This window comes from Chaetodon trifascialis, chromosome 17, assembly GCF_039877785.1.
Source record: "Chaetodon trifascialis isolate fChaTrf1 chromosome 17, fChaTrf1.hap1, whole genome shotgun sequence".
NCBI classification, from domain to species: Eukaryota; Metazoa; Chordata; class Actinopteri; order Chaetodontiformes; family Chaetodontidae; genus Chaetodon; species Chaetodon trifascialis.
This window is the reverse complement of record NC_092072.1, coordinates 9,455,438-9,472,342: the sequence shown is the minus strand read 5'-3', so window position 1 is coordinate 9,472,342 and position 16,905 is coordinate 9,455,438. Positions and strand designations below refer to the sequence as shown.

At 41.2% G+C, this 16,905-nt stretch overlaps 1 protein-coding gene and 2 non-coding genes across 3 annotated transcripts; all 3 read left to right on the top strand.

Annotated features, from left to right (window-relative positions):
- Positions 1 to 6,719: 6,719 nt before the first annotated feature.
- Positions 6,720 to 6,791, top strand: trnah-gug (transfer RNA histidin (anticodon GUG)). Its single transcript has one exon. It is a non-coding gene; the product is annotated as a tRNA-His (tRNA).
- A 427-nt stretch (positions 6,792 to 7,218) lies between these two features.
- Positions 7,219 to 7,290, top strand: trnah-gug (transfer RNA histidin (anticodon GUG)). Its single transcript has one exon. It is a non-coding gene; the product is annotated as a tRNA-His (tRNA).
- Positions 7,291 to 7,659: 369 nt separating this feature from the next.
- Positions 7,660 to 16,536, top strand: clptm1l (CLPTM1 like). Its single transcript, XM_070984902.1, has 18 exons — positions 7,660 to 7,931; positions 8,891 to 9,116; positions 9,228 to 9,322; positions 9,711 to 9,900; positions 10,132 to 10,343; positions 10,481 to 10,559; positions 10,966 to 11,083; positions 11,364 to 11,458; positions 11,704 to 11,788; positions 12,401 to 12,504; positions 12,703 to 12,768; positions 13,136 to 13,186; positions 13,342 to 13,424; positions 13,523 to 13,557; positions 13,690 to 13,745; positions 14,188 to 14,232; positions 14,351 to 14,466; positions 14,558 to 16,536. Exons 2-18 carry the CDS (start codon positions 8,952 to 8,954, stop codon positions 14,640 to 14,642), a joined length of 1,680 nt encoding a protein of 559 aa, XP_070841003.1. The 5' UTR covers positions 7,660 to 7,931; positions 8,891 to 8,951; the 3' UTR covers positions 14,643 to 16,536.
- Positions 16,537 to 16,905: the final 369 nt, after the last annotated feature.

Sequence of the window (16,905 nt, the reverse complement as noted above, 5' to 3'; positions counted from 1 at the left end):
CAATGGAAGAGAAGAAGGAACTAGAAACGAATAACAAGGGAATTATGAAAAGGTAGAGACAATGCAGGAAGGAGGGAAAGAGAGGAGGAAGGAAGACAGACATGAAGGCATGCCGATTGGTGTATTTATGGATGTGGTGACCAATCATATCAACTAGACGAGGATCTGATCGGGATCGAAGCGCTGTCCGTTTAGATTGTGGTTTAGAGGTGTTTCTCTTCATCAGTGCTGTTTTCCAGTAGTCTAACATGCAATGTGAATATAATTATGCTCCTGATAACGACTGCAGAGGAGCCGCTGCTCTCTGGCATCAGGGTTAAAAGGAAACATGTGCAGTGCCAGACTGCAGCCACCTACAGAAGCCAAGGATTACTGTCACCGCTGACAGAGGAGGTGTGATTGAAAAAGGAAGCGTCAGTAATGATTTTCAGTCATGGCAGCAGTGCGGACCACTGCTTCCTGTGTATTTATGCAGCACTGCTGGGCCACAAAAGATGCATGAAGAAATAAAAGATTTTTATGGGGAAATGTGGTTGGGAATCTGTCTTTGTGTCTGATCTATGAGCTCTCACACAATATATTCCATATTCTGCCAACCTGTTGCCATTGTACTGAATCTTCAGCTGAAGACAAATTAGCATTTAAATGAGGCAAGTTATTTTCCTTTTACGCCCGCTTTAATTTACTAACGCAATAGCTTTGATTGAGATGAGAGGAGGGAGACCGGTGGCTTTTTTAGTTATTGACCCAGAAAAGGTTGGGTGAGCACGCTTTTTTTTTTTTTTCCAGCTACAGCTCTGCATCAAACTCACAAAGTTGCACTCGCTCAACAGCTGAGAGCTGCTGCTCAGTGGCCTACAACCAGAACCTCCAAAGTTTGGCACGGAACAGCTTGACTGATGCAAGCTGTCTTGCCTTAAGGATGACTCCAATGATTTTGAGCCTTATCTCTAAGGCGTACGTGTCACAGAGAGATTCTTTAATGCACCTGTACGCTTGGCAGGACTTCCACCTCCCCACACACTGCAAAGGATGATGCAGTCCTGGGCTAATAAGCAGCAAGAAGGCACAGAGCATTAAGAAAAATGTAGTCCACATTTGAGAGCATTCAAAGTCAAGGCTGGATTTTATCTGGGGTATTCACTGTGAGAAATGGGCTGAGCATCATTTGAGGCTTCATCATCAAAAATCACTTTCAGTATGTATCCATGATGCAGCCGGTGAGAGATCAGAAAACACTCTTTTTCCTTGATACCATGACGTGATGGCTCTCCAGCTGTGACTCCACTGCCTCCACCTGCTTACTCGCTGAGTGCTACCTGTTTACCTCTCAGTACATATATTTATTACTACTGTTTTTTAAGCTACAGTATTTATGAATCACAGCATTTTTTTGAATGCATAGCCAACCTATTATATATATATATATATTATATTATCATTATTTATTCTATATTATTTTACATCCTAGACTTTAATTACATTCTGTTCAAATTAAGTGATTTTTCTTTGTGCATATGTTTTTCTACATTTCTGTAAGAGCACTGCTGGAGGGAGCGTGAGACCTAAGAATTTAATTGCGAACGACTGCTTCACTGTAATTGCGGTGTATATGACAGTAAAGGACTTGAACTTGAATGTTAAAAAAGCCATAAAGCCGTAACAAACATTTACACAACAGACACCCACGTTTGAAAAATAAAAAGACATTAACAGACACATGAAGCCAGAAATGTTCTTCTCCTTTTATGATTTATATAAAACACTGTACTCTAATAATATGTGTCTGGTGTGCTTTTTCTACAGAAAAAGTTCTCTTGTTAAAATCCTTAAAATTACATCTACTGTCATTTCAAAACTTAAACTACTTCACAGGAGATGTGTCCTACTTTACCCAAAAGGCATTTTTTTTGAGTGTTTGTGCATCGGAGGCTTCAAGTCTCTTCATCACACACGTGTAAAATGAATATTGGACCAGGATTTGCTTCCGAACCGTTTGTGATGTCATAACTCATGCTCGCAGGTCCGCCCCTTTAAAACTGGATTTTCCACTTGCAGCAGATGAATGTGAAAACAGCCTTCTGGTGTCATGCATCATTCTGTACAGTGATGCTGTGGGAACAAGAAGAAAAACGGGTTTTGGAGTGGAGCGGGACTTTAAATGTCACATCTCAGCGATGTCAGGATTACAGAAACGTAAAAATAGCCCCTTTTTTTGCACTGTTGTAAAACGATCTTAAGACTGATGGGATCAATTTCTGACACAGTGTTGGTTGTCAGTCTAATGCAGCACTGCAAACAGTAAGCTTTTCACGTAGTGTTACTGCACCCACACAGGTCAACTTACCAGCCATCATGCTGGAGGAAACTGCACAGGGTCAGTGCTCCCCTGCCAGTGTGACCAACCTTTGCTCCACCACCTAAGCTTTAATCAAAGTGCTGCAGCAGGCAGGCACATATGGGATCTTTGTAGTTGAGTGGCACTATACATGAGCCGATTTACAGCCGCTGTAGCTCGCAGCTGCTGTGTGGAGCCTTAAAACTGCACTGCTGATTCTCACTTGTGTCTCATGTCTGTGGCACCTTTAACTTTACTGTTATTTCTTCTTTTTTTCCTGCGGCTGCTTCCTACATAACGTACTGTCATTATTTTATATGGGGCATATTGCAGCTTTATTTCTAATCATGCTGAGGGAATTCTTTAATTCTAAGTACAATGCCTCCTCACATGTTTGTGGACATATTGAAGTACTTGCACTTGGATGAAATAATGAAATATTATTCAGTTTCTGACTGCAGTGGTTTGGTGGAGAAGGAAAGTGATATGTCTCTGGAACTTTGTGAAAAGGCAATTTATTCAAATAAAGGGAGCAGGTCAGCAGGGCGCCTCCGACCGGAGAGCAAAAGGTGTGTGGTTAATACCCCACGAATGGCAATTGAAAATGTGTGGACAGGGACACATTCTCTCTAACTGGGAGGTCATTTGGAAATAGAGTGCTGAGTAGCCTTCTCTCTGCCCCTGACTGGAAGGCTGTCTTTTTCTCTCTCTCGATTTCTCTCCCCTGCGCCCCTGACTGCGAAAGTCCATAAAGAGTGATGGATGTTGATGGAGACACACGGAGTGGTGATTATGGATCATCGCAGAGTATTGAGGAAGGACGGGGACAGACAGACGGAAACCGAGAAAGAGAGGGACGATTGCAGGCTAAGAATGGTTAATGATGGAGTGCATCGGTTTCTTGTAGATGGAGCTGTTGCGCCACTGAGTGGTGAAATGTTGAACTACCGCCAGCAAGGTTCTTATAAAAATGTATGAAAATGTTCAGACTATACGGTAAAAAGAAATAGAAAACATAAATTATAAAAAACATTGCTACTCTCTGTCACTACTAATTCACATTTTTCCTCCATTCAGCAGATTCAGCTCGAGATCAGCACTCAGTATTGCTGCGTTCAAGGACGCCTCAGCAGAGCAGATACTCGCGAAAAAGCAATGTCTTTAATTATTATGGCAATCTGAAAGCAAATATGTAGTTACTTAACTAAGGTATTCAGGCCATTGCCATCATGTGAATGATGGCACACAAAAAAAAATAAGATACCACTTAAAATTCATCTTTAAATAAAATACACATTTCAGAAAAACTAAAAAAAGGCATTGCAAAAACATTTCAAAATAAAATATTGAAAGCACTGCAGGAAGAAGTGCTGAGATCATTGACTCAAGTAAAAGCAGCACAACAGTCTAAAAATACTCACATAAGTAAAAACACAAAAGTTTTATCAGCTAAATATACTGAAAGTATCGAAAGTAACAATACTCACATCCAGCAGAAGAATCCCTGTAAGAGTTACATTATTATATATTATCTGATAATTATTGCTAAGGCTAATGCATAATTTGTGTGCTATTGGTTGCTCTATCTACAACACATGCATCACATTGTGTAAACTGGGCACATGTTTTGTATATAAAATCTTAATGTGAAAAGTAACCGCAGCTGTCAAACGATTGAAAATTACAATATTTCTCTTTGAAATGTGGTAGAGGGGAGGTTTAAAGTAGCAGAAAACGGAAACACTCCATCACTTTTGCAAAGAAATACATTAAACAGGAGCATTAAAAGGCAAAAGTGGCCATAACGGATGACTTTCCATGAAGAGAAGTGATTTAAAAGACAGTGAATCTGCTGCTGTAACATTCCCCGACTGGGTGTTTCAGAGTCTGGAGGCCCTGAGAGCAAAAAGTCCGGTCACCTTTAGTCTCAAACTGGGACTGAGGAGCTGTTAGAAGAATCTGCCCGAGGATCCACGCCTGCTCTCTGCCTCACAGAGGGCCAAAATTTCAGCAATTTAGCTAATGTATGTGACTCATGTTTCCTGAGGGAAGGGAACAAGTACATCACTGGTATGGGATGGGCTGAAGCCTTTTAATCACGTCTGACAAGTAAATGGGCGTGGAATGCATCAGGGGAAAGTTCTGCCCTTCTCTTGGTCATATATTTAAAACGGTGCCATTTTTCCTTTGCATTTTTCTTCTCTGTGCCGCTCTTGACATCCTGTTCCGCCCAAAGGCTCAGAAACACAGAGTGAGTATTTCATGACTTTGGGAAGCTTGATTGTCATGTAGATCCCCTTTTCCTCACGGGCTCATTTTGGTTCGTTACAAGTAATGGATGAAGTCCTCAAAATGAAACTCAAAACTTGTGAAAAACCAAGCGTTAGACTGTGATCTCATTCATAAATTCACAGTGGTGGAAGATAAATTCACATCCTTTACAGAAGTAATAGCACCAGTACGACAATAATGTAAAAATACTCCATTACAAGTAAAAGGCTTGCATTCAAAATCCAACTAAAGCAAACTTTTTATAGTGTTTTCAGCTGCTGATGGCAGATCATCGCCCAATCTGACGGTCCTTATCATCAGTGTTCATGAGGCCCAGAAGGGTCGTCGTCCATCTGACAGACAGGAGGCGTGAGATGCAGTCATTGGTGTACAGGGAGCAGGGTGGGATAGAGCAGCACATCTCTCTCAGTGATACAGCAGAGACAGGTGGGGGTCACCGTAAAGTTAGTCTAATAATATCCACAAGAAGATTTATGAAGTGATGTTCAGCTGGGAAATTTGCCCACAGAGCACTTCCAGGATGACGGCATTCAATTCACAGCTACTGTATACTGCACATACAGCGTCCTGAGGGCAGCGCTGGGGTTTTATAGGAGTTCTTGGAAAACTCAAAGGTGTCCAACAGAGGGTCAAGGAGTGATACACGTGAGGTCAGAAAACAGTGAGAGATACAAGGGCTTCACTGAGACTGAGGTCGGCGCAGCTGGTCTGAACTCACAGAGGCAGATGAGCTTGACCCTCCTCAGCACGGGAACGATTAAAGTGGGTTCGGATCTCATTTGGGGACAAACAGCATCTGGTTAAATGTCACTGTGACTTGTAGATTTGGGAAAATGCTCGCTGAAGAATATTTCACAGGTAGAGCAGAGGCACGAAAAATCAGTAATGCACTTTTATATTTTTTCTGCCCTGAGGGATTAATTTGTGTTGGCCGTTAAATCATTTTACCCCCAGGTACCCAGACCCCTCCATGACTCTGTATCGACAAGATTATCATCGTTCTGTCTGTGTAACACACTGTATTGTAGCATAATAGCATTTTTTAATTTATATAAATTCAGGAAAGGCACCCCTACACTAAATGCAAATCAGGTATTTCTACATGATAATACGCCTGCAGTCCCATAATAAACATGGCTCAGTTATATCTGTGTGATTGGGTTCATGTGGGTTGAAGAGGGTTTTGGTGTTAGCTGAGGAACACCCAGGTGGTCAGCAGTGTGGGAAGCTGGGAAATATGCAGCGCATTTCCTGCTTTGGTGTAGGAGGAACAGTCATGACAGGAAGGTCTTATGTAACCAAAGCTGGATGAGCTTGGATTAACAGTATAATCATGTCTTAAATAGTGTGAATGAGTCATTAAATAGCCTCACATATAGATGCTTTAATTTTCACAATACGCATTTAAAACAATGCTCAGTTTTTCACGTCTCAACACATTAAACGCAGAAAAAAAAATGACACGCTCTTGTCAGAAGGGAGAATTGTAAGACATTGTGTAACATGTTCCCTTACATTTGAATAAAATTTCACATTTATATGATTTTATGAATTAAAATTATTTTCTGAGTTCTTTTAGCCAGTAAAAACAAAAGTTGAGCTATCTGAACTATCAAGTTATTTACCAACCAAATACAAGTGAAAACACTGGTAAGCATTGTTCAGACTTGAGATCATCAGTAGCGCTTGATCTCACTGATTAAGGTAATTCATGAAAAACAATTAATATTTTTAAAAAAAAATCAATTTGTTGGACTTAATTTGTCTATAACCATGAGTTGCTTGTCTATGACTCATTGTTATTGCTGCCTGTCTTGGCTAGGCCTCTGTTGAAAAAGACATTTTTAATTTTCCTGAGGTTTTCTTTAAGTAAATTTTAAAAAATATGTTTTTTTTTATTATTATAATTGTTTAGTGACTTGGTTTTTACTGACAACTTCTGTACCCAGCATCTGTTTTCAGAGTGACACAGTAAAACTAAGTACAGATCAATGGTAACTATAGAAGTCACTTTTTATTATTATCATTTTTAATAAATTCTGTCTGGTTGGTTTACCTTCAGGCTGTTGAACATCAGTCTTCATGGCCAGCCGTGATCGTATAGAGGTTAGTACTCTGCGTTGTGGCCGCAGCAACCCCGGTTCGAATCCGGGTCACGGCAGCCTGTTTTGACCCGGAAAGACGACAAGATGTATAAAAGTTGTTCTTTCCTCTCCACCGGCTTCGTCTTTCAGTCAGAAAAGGAGGACATGACAAGAGTGACAGTTTCAGGATTACTGCAGCCTCCGGTGCTCCTGCTTAAAAAAAAAAATACAAACAATAAGAAGGACAAGGGAACAAAAAAATAAGCGCCAAACAATAACAGATGTCAGAAGTCAGACGACCTTGTTGGGAAAGTCCAGTGGTGTAGTTGTTTTGTATGTGTCACTTATTCATGACCAGTGCAACAGAGAGAATTAATTAATTTCTGCTAGGAAATGAAGGTTATTTGGTAAAAACCGTTCAGCGTGTGTAGAAAGAAGTTTGACGTCAGAACAGAGAGTAGCTGTGGTAACTGTCGCGCTGGTGTCTCACCGGGTGGATGGCCAGCCGTGATCGTATAGTGGTTAGTACTCTGCGTTGTGGCCGCAGCAACCCCGGTTCGAATCCGGGTCACGGCAGCTTCTTTTGACGGGGAGATTTACTCTGTATGAAAGTGATATTTCCATCCAAGAGTGTCATTACTTACTCTAACATACTGCCTCTTGATCTAATAATTGGATACTGATATCAAAAACGCAACCGATGTGTTGATTACATTTATTGCCCCAGCAATTAAACAGTATATATCACTGTAGCAAACCTATTTTTATAACTTCAAACATTAAATTTACCTTTGCTGAAAAGTCTTAGCCTCCCTAGGAAATATTTACTAAATGTTTATATTTTATAATAGCTTTTATTTGGACAAAAAAACCTGTTGTGTTCAAATACAGTGAGATCACGTCTACAGCGTCTCACTGACGTGAGGTCTCGCGTTACCACCCCCCAAATCCCGTCCAAGAAACCAAGCAGGAAGCGAATGGCGGAAACGTAAATCCACCTCACGCTTTCATTTTGAACATTCTGTGGGCAGACCTGTTTGTTCCTGAATGGAGTATAGACAGCAGATGCCTTCAGCAAACATCGGTGGACGGTTTTGAAGAAACGATGTTGTCGCGTCTCACTACCTGACGGGTTCGGTACAGTGAAGGGACGGATAGGCGGCCAATGATCCATCTGAGAGAGTCCTGTCACTGACAGCCTGCCAGATTAAACAGCGGTAGGTTTAACGTTCACGTCTGGATTGTAGTTTGAATACACGCCACGACGCATGACAGAAGAGTACGTTAAAACCTTCAAATCTGGCAACACTGACGCGCCGTTGAGTTAAATGAGGCGAAAATTTCAATTAACATAAGAAAACAAATCCTCGATTGATCGTCATTAGATAAACCATGGAGTATCAACCATATGGACAACTTGACAGCAGCTGTGTCTGAGTTTAAGGAAGTTAGAAGGCTTCAGGCTGCCTCCATCCTACCTACAATCGGTAAAAAGGTGGTAAATCACAACAACCAGCAAATAACTGGCGGATATTTCCTGCAACCTCTGGCAAATAAATACTATCTGTGGTTTGACAAGTCTGACAACTCCACCAGTAACTGGTCACAGCAAGTCAGCTGCAGAAATCTATGCGCATGTAGTTTTTCTGTTAATGTCAAACATAGTCTTATCACCGACCATCTAATGTTATATGTAGATGTGAGGTCCAGATCCCATTCATCTCTCACTGCAGCTGCGTCCTGTAGTATAACGATCACAAACTGGATGAGCGAGCTCTTGCAAAAGTCTCAAACCAGCTTTGTCCTTGACAAAGAGAAACACTGCATGGCCAAAGGTATGTGGTCGCCCCTTTCCACTCAAATCACCAGTTTGGGGAAGAGCCTTTCCTGTCTCAGCTTGACAGTTAAAAGTTTTTTGTCTGGGGGGAAGAACGAAATCTTGCAGCCAGGCTTTAAAATCTTATTGATGTCCATGGTTTTGGAATGAGATCTACAGCAGTCACATATGGGTGTGTGGACCAGGTGTTTGCATACGTTTGACCATTATTTGTAAGAAGTGAGTGAAGAAGAGATGCTCCCGCCAGCTGATCGCCGCTCAGCAGTGTCCTTTCATATCATACAGCCACCTTGCCTCCTCCAGCACACTACCCCTCTCTCTGTGATTCCTCATTTGCAGACGTATGGCCCTGCTCCTCAGCTAGCCAAGGGAGACGACGTAACGACGCAACGCTAGCATCATGTTCCTGAAAACATCGTTTACCACCCTGGTCGTGGGGGTGTTCGTGGTGTACGTGCTCCACACCTGCTGGGTGATGTACGGGATAGTGTACACTAAACCCTGCGATCACCCCAAAGGTGACAACTGTATCACACCTTTCCTGGCAGGGAACCCGAAACTACAGGTCAGTCACGTGCAGGGAGGGATGGCCGGTGTTCCTGTATGTGTGGTTTGATTTAGTTTGGAGGGTAGTACAGTGTAATGTTATCTGTAACATCTCTCTGTGTGTATCCAGTTGAGTATCTACACTGCACTGCGGCCCAATGCAGAGGGAGGATACACCCTCATCCACAAAGAGGACAAATTTGATGTGAACAACAAGTTTGAGAGGTTGGTTTGAATAGAAAGAGTCGATATAAACCTGGGGAATACATTTTTTTCCCTCCTCCGATCTGATTGGTGAGGTCAGTCAAAGCTGCGAATGAGCTGATTAACGCTGAAACTTAATGAAGCTCAATGCATTATTCAGGTGAACGGATATCAATCTCGCTTGGTTCTAAAACAGATGTTGAATGCGCTCCAGTGCAGGCATATTTTAACAATAACAAGGTATTGTGATTGAAGAGCTGTAAAGGTTTTTGTTTTAAAACTTTGCAGGTTGATTTTTTAAAGTTTTTATGACCCTTTTTTGCATCATGCATGCATAAGCAGACATAACTCTGATTTACAGTATATCCTTCTTTTCATCATCTTCCCTCCCTCTTTCTTTTCCCTCCAGGACAGTAAATGTCTCGCTCCCGAAGAAGACCCGCAACAATGGAACGTTATATGCACTAATATTTGTCCATCAGGCTGGCATCACCCCGTGGCAGGACCCACGACAGGTCCACTTGGTGGTTCAGCTCACCACCTACATGGTCCCTAAACCGCCTGAAATCTCTTTGATATCCGGAGAGGATCAAACACAGGTAGGGGGTTGTTCCAAAGTTCAGGCTGAAAGTGGAAGGTGGGGATGTTTTCTGAATGAACATGTATAAATAGTTTATATTATTAGTTATCTTCTCTCAGTCATTCAGCTGAACTCATATTTCTGTCATTCCCAATAAGCTTCACTGCAGATCAACATAGATCCAGAAGAGTTTAGTTACCAATGAGGTGTTTGATTGGAGAGTGAAATTTCCTTCTGTGTGGTCACACAGGCTGAGAAAGAAAAAGCCCAGCAGAAGAAACGGCATGATGGTAACACTGCAGCAGGGGCTGGAGCTGGAGCTGGAGGTGGAGGTGGCCCCACGTCCACGTCAGATCACCCAGCTGCCCACTGGCGCTCCCGCCTGACCCTCAACGTCGTCGGCGACCACTTCCTGTTCGACAAGGAATACCTGCCCAGCGATGTCCACAGATACCTCAGAGTGTAAGATAGCGGAGACAGAAACACACACATACATACAGCAAAACAGCAGCACAGACTGAACGTCCATGAAATGATGAGTGTGGCTTTTAAACAGGATCCAGATGCATCACAGGGTGTTTTGTTTTTCTGTCTTTCAGATTCCAAAATGGTAACAAAATGGTTTATCTACCTCTGCTGTTTGTTGATGAGCTCAGCAACCGGGTCAAGGACCTTGTGGTAAGCTTTTACATAGAAATATTACACAACACACTGTAACTCACCGTCTGGCAGATTTTCAGATGCCTTTTTCTGTCATTACTGAAGTTGTTCAGAGGAAAACGCAGGCACTTATCCTACAAAACAATGACTCAAGGTCCGTGTTGAGAATGTTTTCACTGAGCCCTGCCTCAGAATAAGCTGAATATCAGCATCAGAGATGCAGTGAAATGTAAACAGAAAGCAAAAATATCTATGACAAAAGTTTACAGATGTTTGGAGGCCGTTACACAACCGTGGAAGATAAGCAGCAGCAGCAGCACATTAGAAGGTGAGCATGTAAAATAATGTGTGTGTGTGTGTGTGTGTGTGTGTGTGTGTGTGTGTGTGTGTGTGTGTGTGTGTGTGTGTGTGTGTGTATTTGTAGGAGATCAACAGCACCTCCTTGGAGCTCCCTCTGACCATCTCCTACGACTCTATCTCTTTGGGGAGGCTACGATTCTGGATCCACATGCAAGACGCTGTTTACTCTCTGCAGCAGTTTGGTATGTTTATCTCTCACACACACACAGACACACACACACTTCAGAGGACATTACATTGACATACATTCATTTCCTGGAGACTTACAACTTTCACCCTACAATTTACATTACGGACCTGCATTTTGTCCCCAAAAGGAATCCAAGTCCTCACAATATGTGTGTGTAAACAGATTTATGCCCCTTCAACATAAATAATACATGTCCACACACACACAGTGTCTCCAAGCCTTGAACTCGAATCATGTATATTTCTCCGTCTGTCTCCCTGGATGTGCTGCAGGATTCACAGAGAAGGATGCTGATGAGATTAAAGGAATCTTTGTGGACACCAACCTGTACTTCCTGGCTCTGACCTTCTTTGTGGCTGCCTTCCATGTGAGTCGTAATACAGAGGACGACCCACATTAGTCTAGAATAGAATTAAGCAAAACAGAGCTCAAAGATCAGTACATTTGTTTAGCATTTGTATTCTGATTTTGATGACTTGACATAATAGTGAAAGCATATCTGATCAGATACACTGGATCAGCATGGCATGCCAAATGAGAAAGAAACGCTAAAGTTGTATCAGCATAAAAAGAAGCGTATAAATTGTGAGTATGTTTCACTTGCTTTTTCAGCTCCTCTTCGACTTCCTGGCGTTCAAGAACGACATCAGCTTCTGGAAGCAGAAGAAAAGCATGGTGGGAATGTCTAGTAAAGCAGGTAAAAACAGGAAACAAATGCAAAACAGATGACAAATTTGCCAAGGTCTGGATGTTCAGCTGCACACCACACATTGGCTGTGACTGATTCTGTAGAGCGTGCACAGTACAGCATGCAACTGTCACTCCTTCAGAAAAATGTGTAATACAAGTGATTGTACAAGAAAGCAGGCATCAGTGGCATGTCGTAGCATAATCTAACTCATTGAGTCTGGACTGCTGGGTGGCCAGATGTTGTGTTGTGCTTCCTTCTGCTCAGCACTAGAGTAAGCGATGCTCTTGCACGCTTGCTGTCTGGTAATAGCAAGAATTAGCCATCTGCAAAATGCTGTTGAGCAATATTTCGCCCTCAGCACTGTGAGCTTATGCTTCATGATTCTGAGTAGTTTTCCAATTTTTTGGCTCGACCTTTTTTCCTGCACTGTGAGACAACTTGGCTTAGAGTAGAAAATACAGTAACATCGGTGTGGACAGAATATGATGGAGGATAACCTCGCAAATGCTTCGAAATAGTGGTAAATCAATCATCCACTGGATTAAAGGATTACATCTTGACCAGCAGTAAGAAGCTGTCCCAGTGTAACTTGTCGTGTTTGTGTGTTTTGTTTTCCAGTGCTGTGGCGATGTTTCAGCACCATAGTGATTTTCCTCTATTTGTTTGACGAGCAGACCAGTCTGCTTGTCCTCATACCTGCTGGCATCGGCTCTATCATTGAAGTAAGCACACACAGACTGGAAGCGCACACTTAAAACACACACAACTGCATACATTCAGATCTGTTTCGAAACATGTGCATGGATTCTGCAGCTTCATCCACAATAGAAGTACATGTGATATCGCTCATTTACATTCAGAATTAACTGATTAATGCATGGTATTCAGTGTTTTGGGAATTTTTTTTTTTGTAACTGCAGGTATGGAAAGTGAAGAAGGCCTTTAAGATTCAGGTTTTCTGGAAAGGAGGCAAACCAACATTCCTGGTATGTGTGTGTGAGTTGATCTTTTTTCTGTTATCTGTCATCAGTACCATTTCCTCTGAACTACATTCATTGTGCCTGCCTGCCGCTTTAACAGAGCTTCTACTAAATTTTCGTGAAAGCACAGAGCAGGTACTGGAGTCACAGCCACATTTTGCAGCCATGATAAATGACTACATGGACATGTTTTTATGCAGAAGTCGAGGTTGGATAACGCACCTGTAACGTGACTGGTCATAAATTTAAAAGCTACAAAGGACAGCTCTGATGAAAACACAGTGTTTGTAATCGTCTCTTTGGCCACAGCATTTTCCAGCGTTTCACATGCTCTTACGTCGCTCACCTGTGTTTTTTCTTTTCTGTGCAACAGTTTGGGAAATTAGATGAATCAGAGAGGAGAACGGAAGAGTACGACACACTGGTAAGACCCCATAGAAGAGACAATACAGTACCATAAACCATACTTTCTACACACTGTGCATGAGTGAAACATCAATTCGTGCACATGGGTAGTCGCCATTAATGCATTTCATTGGAGATTACACTCAATGTTATGTGTGTTGTGTTTCTCTGTAGGCCATGAAGTATCTCTCATACCTCCTTTACCCACTATGTATTGGAGGGGCTGTGTATGCTCTAATATTCCTGCGATATAAGAGGTAAGGGTAACATGATTACTAGTCATCTGGTGCTGATGTCATCGATCTCACCAGTTGTACCATGTTCATCTCTGATTGTTTCTCTGGCCCTCTCTTAGTTGGTACTCGTGGTTGATCAACAGTTTGGTTAACGGTAAGCTTTTACCAAATGAATTCATCAGTTCATTAATAATAATAATATTAGAATTACATAGTTGAGTATCTCCTTGTACTGCTGATTATTTGAAAAGAAAAGGCTTCACAACATGTTCCTGACCTGTTCCAGGTGTGTATGCCTTTGGCTTCCTCTTCATGCTTCCTCAGCTGTTTGTCAACTATAAGGTCAGTTCATGTTTGTGAGTGAGTGAAGTCTTACTTTTCCAGTGATAATGGATAAAATACATTTATTATATCAACCTTTGTGCCACAAAACACACCACTAAAGTTAACGTGAACAGCTGCTACAATATACAAAGCGACAATATACACTGATTACTGTGGGTATAAAAGAATTCTGTAAAGTTTATTTTTTTCGTAATTGCATTTATAGTAAGAATTTCAATGTGATGATAAAGGCTTTGGAAAGTTTTAGTTTAGACACCTTGAAAGTGCTCGAATTTTACTCTGACTGTGTATCACCTGTATGCTCATGTGTCCTTAAGCTGACATGAAATTGTTCTGATATTGCTTCAAACTTTTAGGATACAGGATTTTCACCACAGAAGTGCTTTTTTTGTTTTTGTCTTTCAAACATCCCACTGACTGATTACTCTTAATTCAACAGCTGAAATCTGTGGCCCATCTGCCCTGGAAAGCCTTTATGTACAAGGTGAGAAACAGCTCAATATTTTCAAATATTAAATGAAGTGGAATAAAGTTAATTAAAGTCACTGTCATTGAATGTCCTTATTGTTATTAACTGACTGATACGGATCGATTGTCACCAGGCATTCAATACCTTCATCGATGACGTGTTTGCCTTCATCATCACCATGCCAACATCCCACAGACTGGCCTGTTTCCGAGACGATGTGGTGTTTCTCATTTACCTCTACCAGAGATGGTACGCATACAAACACCAACACAGCAAAGATTCCTGAGTCCAGCAAAACATCCCAGACAGCTTCCTGACCTAAAACTCTGTCTTTCCCCAGGCTCTACCCAGTGGACAAAACGAGAGTAAATGAATATGGAGTGTCTTATGATGAAAAACCCAAAGGAAAGACTCACAAGGACTAGAGAGGAAAGACGGGTTATTGGCTTCCATGATCTGGTGTCTGCAGGGTTTGTCTTCGGTCCACTGGTATCCACTGATTTCGTTCGGTATCAGCTGGTTTAACGGTCCAGAGGCACCTGGAAAACCATTTTTCAGTTTCTGGTCAGTAAATGGACCAGGTGCATCAACATCCTCATAGTTTTGGACTTTTTCACCCCGTCCAGTCGTGCAAAGTGTTGAAAGCTCAGCATCTGCTTATCTATCTTTGGCCGTCTGGGGAGATATTTTTTGTTTTACAGTGTGCGACAGGACAGGGAGTTCACTAACAACAAAATCTCTGACCCATTTTAAACTGACACAAGAGCCCAGAAAAAAATGTGTTGGCGTGAATAGCAGGTGCCTGGCTCTCAGCACGCCTGCCACAGATCAGACACTGCTCAGCTACGGTATGAAAGAGTCAACTTTTCACTATAGTTACCCTTTTACAGTAGATAATGGTGGCCAGTCCAAGCCTTCTCAGCCATGAATTCTGCTCTTCCTTTTTTCAAACATCATCTCTCTCTCTCTCTCTCTCTCTCTCTCTCTCTCTCTCTCTCTCTCTCACACACACACACGCCTGTTGCCTCTTGAGAACCATTGTAAATATGTTATTTTCAGAATTTTAATTACAGTATCAAAAAGGGATTGTTATCATTTTCATGTTTACGAATTCTAATTCACTGAAAGAGTGTGTTTTTTTTTTTTTTCCATATTATGATTCCATAAGCGCCAAGCCTGACCGGAGCTTTCTGAAAAATGGGACTGTCCCAGTGATTGTCATAGCTTGGATGTTGAAGTGAATGGTATTTCCAAGCTGGAAACTGGTAATTATACAGTAACATGAAAGCCACATTAGGCAAAGGTGGGCAGTACAGAGACATTTGGGCCAGTTCACTGTTACCTCAGATAAATGCAGAATGTGAGTGTTTTTCTAGAAATTATGCTAATGATGCTAAAATATTGCTCACTGAAGATACTGTTAACAATCAGCCTAATAGAAAGCATTAATGTGTAGACCTCTCTGATTTTTTAACCTAAATTCTCATGTGGAAGGAGATAACATATGTTAACCCCAGGCCAACTTCCAGAATGACAGACCCTGTTTTAAAGTGCGAACATATACAGTATATGCTAACAAAACGTGTCAGAAGTTTCAACATCTTTTCACTAATGTATCTTCCACCTATGCACAGATAATGGCTGTCATACAAGCAGAATTGAAGACTCTGATTTGTTGCCACAGAGATCAGGATAAATTGCCTGGACATTTAAGAATCTTAAGTTTGAAAGTTCCAGAATCTGTTGAGTGGTTCTGTCTGAGTCTTCTTCTCTGTCCACTTGTTGATACTTTTATTACACTGTAACAGAGGAGGGTGCCACTGAAAGCCATATTGTCCTGTCCAGCTGGTCTAGTTTAGTAGTTTTACCTGCTCGAGTATTTTTTTACATATCAGGGCCAAGAAAATATGGTAGTGCCAAATATAAGAATATCTGTTTAAACTGGTTGTGAGCTTTGTATGTTCACCATAAATGGTCCATCTGATGTTTTTAAATAGACACTGACATTGTGGGGGAAACAGTAAATGGTAAGACTCGAGGAAAGTATTACTACATCTGGACTTCAGTCTCTTTTTTCCCCATAGTTCGTTATTTTTTATTTTATTTTTTGAAATAGAAAGACTACTTGGAATCAACCTACTTCATCTTCAGTTGCCAGGTTATACTATGACTGTGTACAAAGATCGAGCGCAGGTTTGCTGTTCCTGTGTAAATGCAGCCAGGAGAGATGGCCAGAAATTTGCCTTGAAATGGTTTTACTTATTGTAATGTTTGTGTGTTTCTGATTGAGATTAAATAAAATTGACTGACTGAACAAACTATTTGCATTGAATTTGAAACTGTACATATTCTTCTGAGGTTTTGTTCTAAGTAATACTAGTTTCGGGAACTACACAAAATATGCATATAGACTAGAGTAGTGTAGATTTTCCAAACATCTGGTACCTCCATCCAGAGGTTATGATAAAGTGCATCACATGTACATATTCACATCTTTGGTACATAATACTGACTAGCATCCAACTTAAGATGCATCTATTCAGATTAATTGAAACTTAGATAGAGAGAAAAGATACAATGAATATATAAAGATGACATAATGTAATAGCTTTTTACTTGAATAAACACAATAACAAGTATATCAAAATAAAAACAAAAATCGGCTATATTAAAAGAGGATTTTGTTTT

What these genes read in the sequence shown, in the direction of transcription:
- clptm1l (XM_070984902.1), top strand. Translation starts at nt 8,952, where the DNA reads ATGTTCCTGAAAACATCGTTTACCACCCTGGTCGTGGGGGTGTTCGTG. An exon ending in CCGGAGAGGATCAAACACAG is followed by an intron (nt 9,901 to 10,131) that starts GTAGGGGGTTGT and finishes GTGGTCACACAG; the next exon opens with GCTGAGAAAGAAAAAGCCCA. An exon ending in CGGAAGAGTACGACACACTG is followed by an intron (nt 13,187 to 13,341) that starts GTAAGACCCCAT and finishes GTTTCTCTGTAG; the next exon opens with GCCATGAAGTATCTCTCATA.